The sequence below is a fragment of the Grammomys surdaster genome, unplaced genomic scaffold (assembly GCF_004785775.1).
Source record: "Grammomys surdaster isolate TR1022 unplaced genomic scaffold, NIH_TR_1.0 194, whole genome shotgun sequence".
Taxonomy (NCBI): domain Eukaryota; kingdom Metazoa; phylum Chordata; class Mammalia; order Rodentia; family Muridae; genus Grammomys; species Grammomys surdaster.
In genome coordinates this window covers 11,166,345-11,168,567 of record NW_021604639.1, presented here as the reverse complement: position 1 = coordinate 11,168,567, position 2,223 = coordinate 11,166,345, and the positions used below count along the sequence as shown (strand labels likewise).

The 2,223-nt window shown below is 45.9% G+C and overlaps 1 protein-coding gene across 2 annotated transcripts in view; it reads right to left on the bottom strand.

Annotated features, from left to right (window-relative positions):
- Positions 1 to 11: 11 nt before the first annotated feature.
- Positions 12 to 2,223, bottom strand: part of Net1 (neuroepithelial cell transforming 1) — a 30,149-nt gene continuing 27,937 nt past the window's right edge. For both annotated transcript variants that reach the window (XM_028769917.1, XM_028769918.1), the window contains 3 exons: positions 1,989 to 2,159; positions 909 to 1,095; positions 12 to 560 (listed from right to left, as the gene is read on the bottom strand). In XM_028769917.1, the coding sequence (XP_028625750.1) occupies positions 157 to 560; positions 909 to 1,095; positions 1,989 to 2,159 (762 nt within the window). In that variant the 3' untranslated portion in view covers positions 12 to 156. The remainder of the gene's footprint in view (positions 561 to 908; positions 1,096 to 1,988; positions 2,160 to 2,223) is intronic.

Genomic DNA, 2,223 nt, shown 5'->3' with positions numbered 1-2,223 from the left:
GAGAGAGAGAGAGAGAGAGAGAGAGAGAGAGAGAGAGAGAGAGAGAGAGAGAGACCCAAACCATGGACATATTACATCTGGTACACAGTAACCCCCGTTACAAGAAGAAACTGTACACATTTATAAATAAACAGCTCCCCACAGGGAATACACACTTTATACCAAAGTCTCTTTCTTTTTGCCACCTGACTGCACTTTGTCCCTTGCTCTCCGTAAGCCAGGCTGGGGTCGCTGTGCCTTCACGTTCCTGGTGTCTTCCCCTGTCTGTACACTGGAGCCACACTCCAGCGCACTTTCCGCGTCTACCTGCATGACACCAGGAACCACGCATGACCGTCGCTGGGCTCTGAGATTCCCAGCAGAAGGGTTGTTCTCTTCACACTCTTCGTGAAGGTCTGGCAAGCCCTGCAGCTCTAGGGGGCTGGCGGCCCGCTGGAAAGGGGCAATGGCCGAGCGAATACAGTTGAACCACTGCTGCTTATGGAACACGTCATTGGCTTGCAGTGTGTGGGACTGGCCTGGAGAAGGGTCTTGGAAGCGGACTCTAAAGATATTTTTAGCTGAAGGGAGGAAAAAAGAAATCAAGACTAAGAAAGTGGTCATGTAGTCTTAAAGAAAGTTCCAGTACTTATGAGACACACACATTGTTAAAGACAGCTGCTAGCTAGAAGTCCCTGACCAAAACTCAATGCTATGCCAGTACATAACTAGGGAATGGTTGTATTTTCAAACCTCTAAGGGTTGAGTCTAATTTCATTTAGGGACATTTGTTTCTTCAGTGTTGCTTTTCAAGATGGGGTCTCACCCTGTAGTCCAGGTTAGCTTCAAATGTGCGGCCATTCTGCTTCCCCCCTTCTTCCCTGTCTGACTTGACTCCCCTGTGTAATCATCCTAGAGCGCCATCTTACCTTTGTCTGAGTTGCCGAAGGCCCCTCGGAAGGAGCCGCCCATGCGTACATCCCCATCCTGCAGGTCTTCCAGCACCAGCTCCTGGACTGGGATGGGCTGCCGGTAAACCTGGTAGGAATGGCGCTCATTTCGGGTGACAGGCCGAGTCAAAACCAAGATGTCTTGAAATAAGAAAATGTACAGTTTCTGCAGAAATGAAGGAAAAAAACATCCAAAACTTCCTAAATAAAGGATTTAATTGTCAAAGAACTAGATTTTTAAACTGCATTTAGATTTTCCTAACTTCTCCTTTACCCATGGTCTATAACAGTGATCTCACAGCTTTCCAGGTGTGACTTGGAGCGGCCAAGCTCAGGCTACCTAGAGCCCTCCTCTTTTCTTCCATCAGGACACACTACCAAGTTAGGTAACAGCTAAGCAAATGCGATGTATCTGAAAGACCTGATGTCAGCACAAACTAGTTTCAACTCCAGTACTGTGCACTGCAGTTTCCAAGACACAGGGATCCCAAGTGCGTGCTGCTACAATGTTCATGGTTCTGCTGTGTCTACACAAGTCTAAGCCTTCATAGAATAATTAGGCTCTGTGACAGAAATCAGATAGGCTGGATTTCAACTTTTTCTCAACAACCAACCCCCAACTTACAAATGGAGCTGTTGGAAAGCACATATAAACCAAAAATAGCATTCACAACTCCTTAGTTCCAGAAGGTTCTTTTGTAATTAATATTTAAAAAATAAAACTGCTCTTACTTAATCTGCTGCAAAATTTGAGTGGGGCTAAAACCTCTGCCCCTGCTAGAAGACACCACTCCCAAGGCTAGCGCTCATGAAACATTATGGACAGGAGACCCAGCACGCACAGGCTCACAGTTCGCAAGTGGAAAAGAAGGACTGCTAGTTGAGATGTTTAAGTCTTCTTATTTGCTTTATCAAAGCTGGTCACATAAACAAGTATTAACCTTCTTGCTGCAAGCTGCAGGCTTATTTTTAAAAACCCGCCTCATAATTTATGTGCAAAACTTGAGGTGGGGACAGGGAAGTAATGGCTTCATTCCCGCTCACACTGCAAGCACTCACATGGCCACTTTTATTCTTTAGCTCCCCGTGGCACAGCAACACCTTGCTCGCTTCAATCCTGGGGTCCTTCTGCTTCTCATCCAGGTACTCCAGCTTGTCGATATAATACTGACACTCAGATTCACCTTTCTTCAAGTTGATGTCAGAAAGAACTCCCTGTATTATCAGTATCTAGAAATGATAAAGACGGAAGAATAAAGTCAGATGGAGCAACTGCTGTCTATCTACCAGCCCC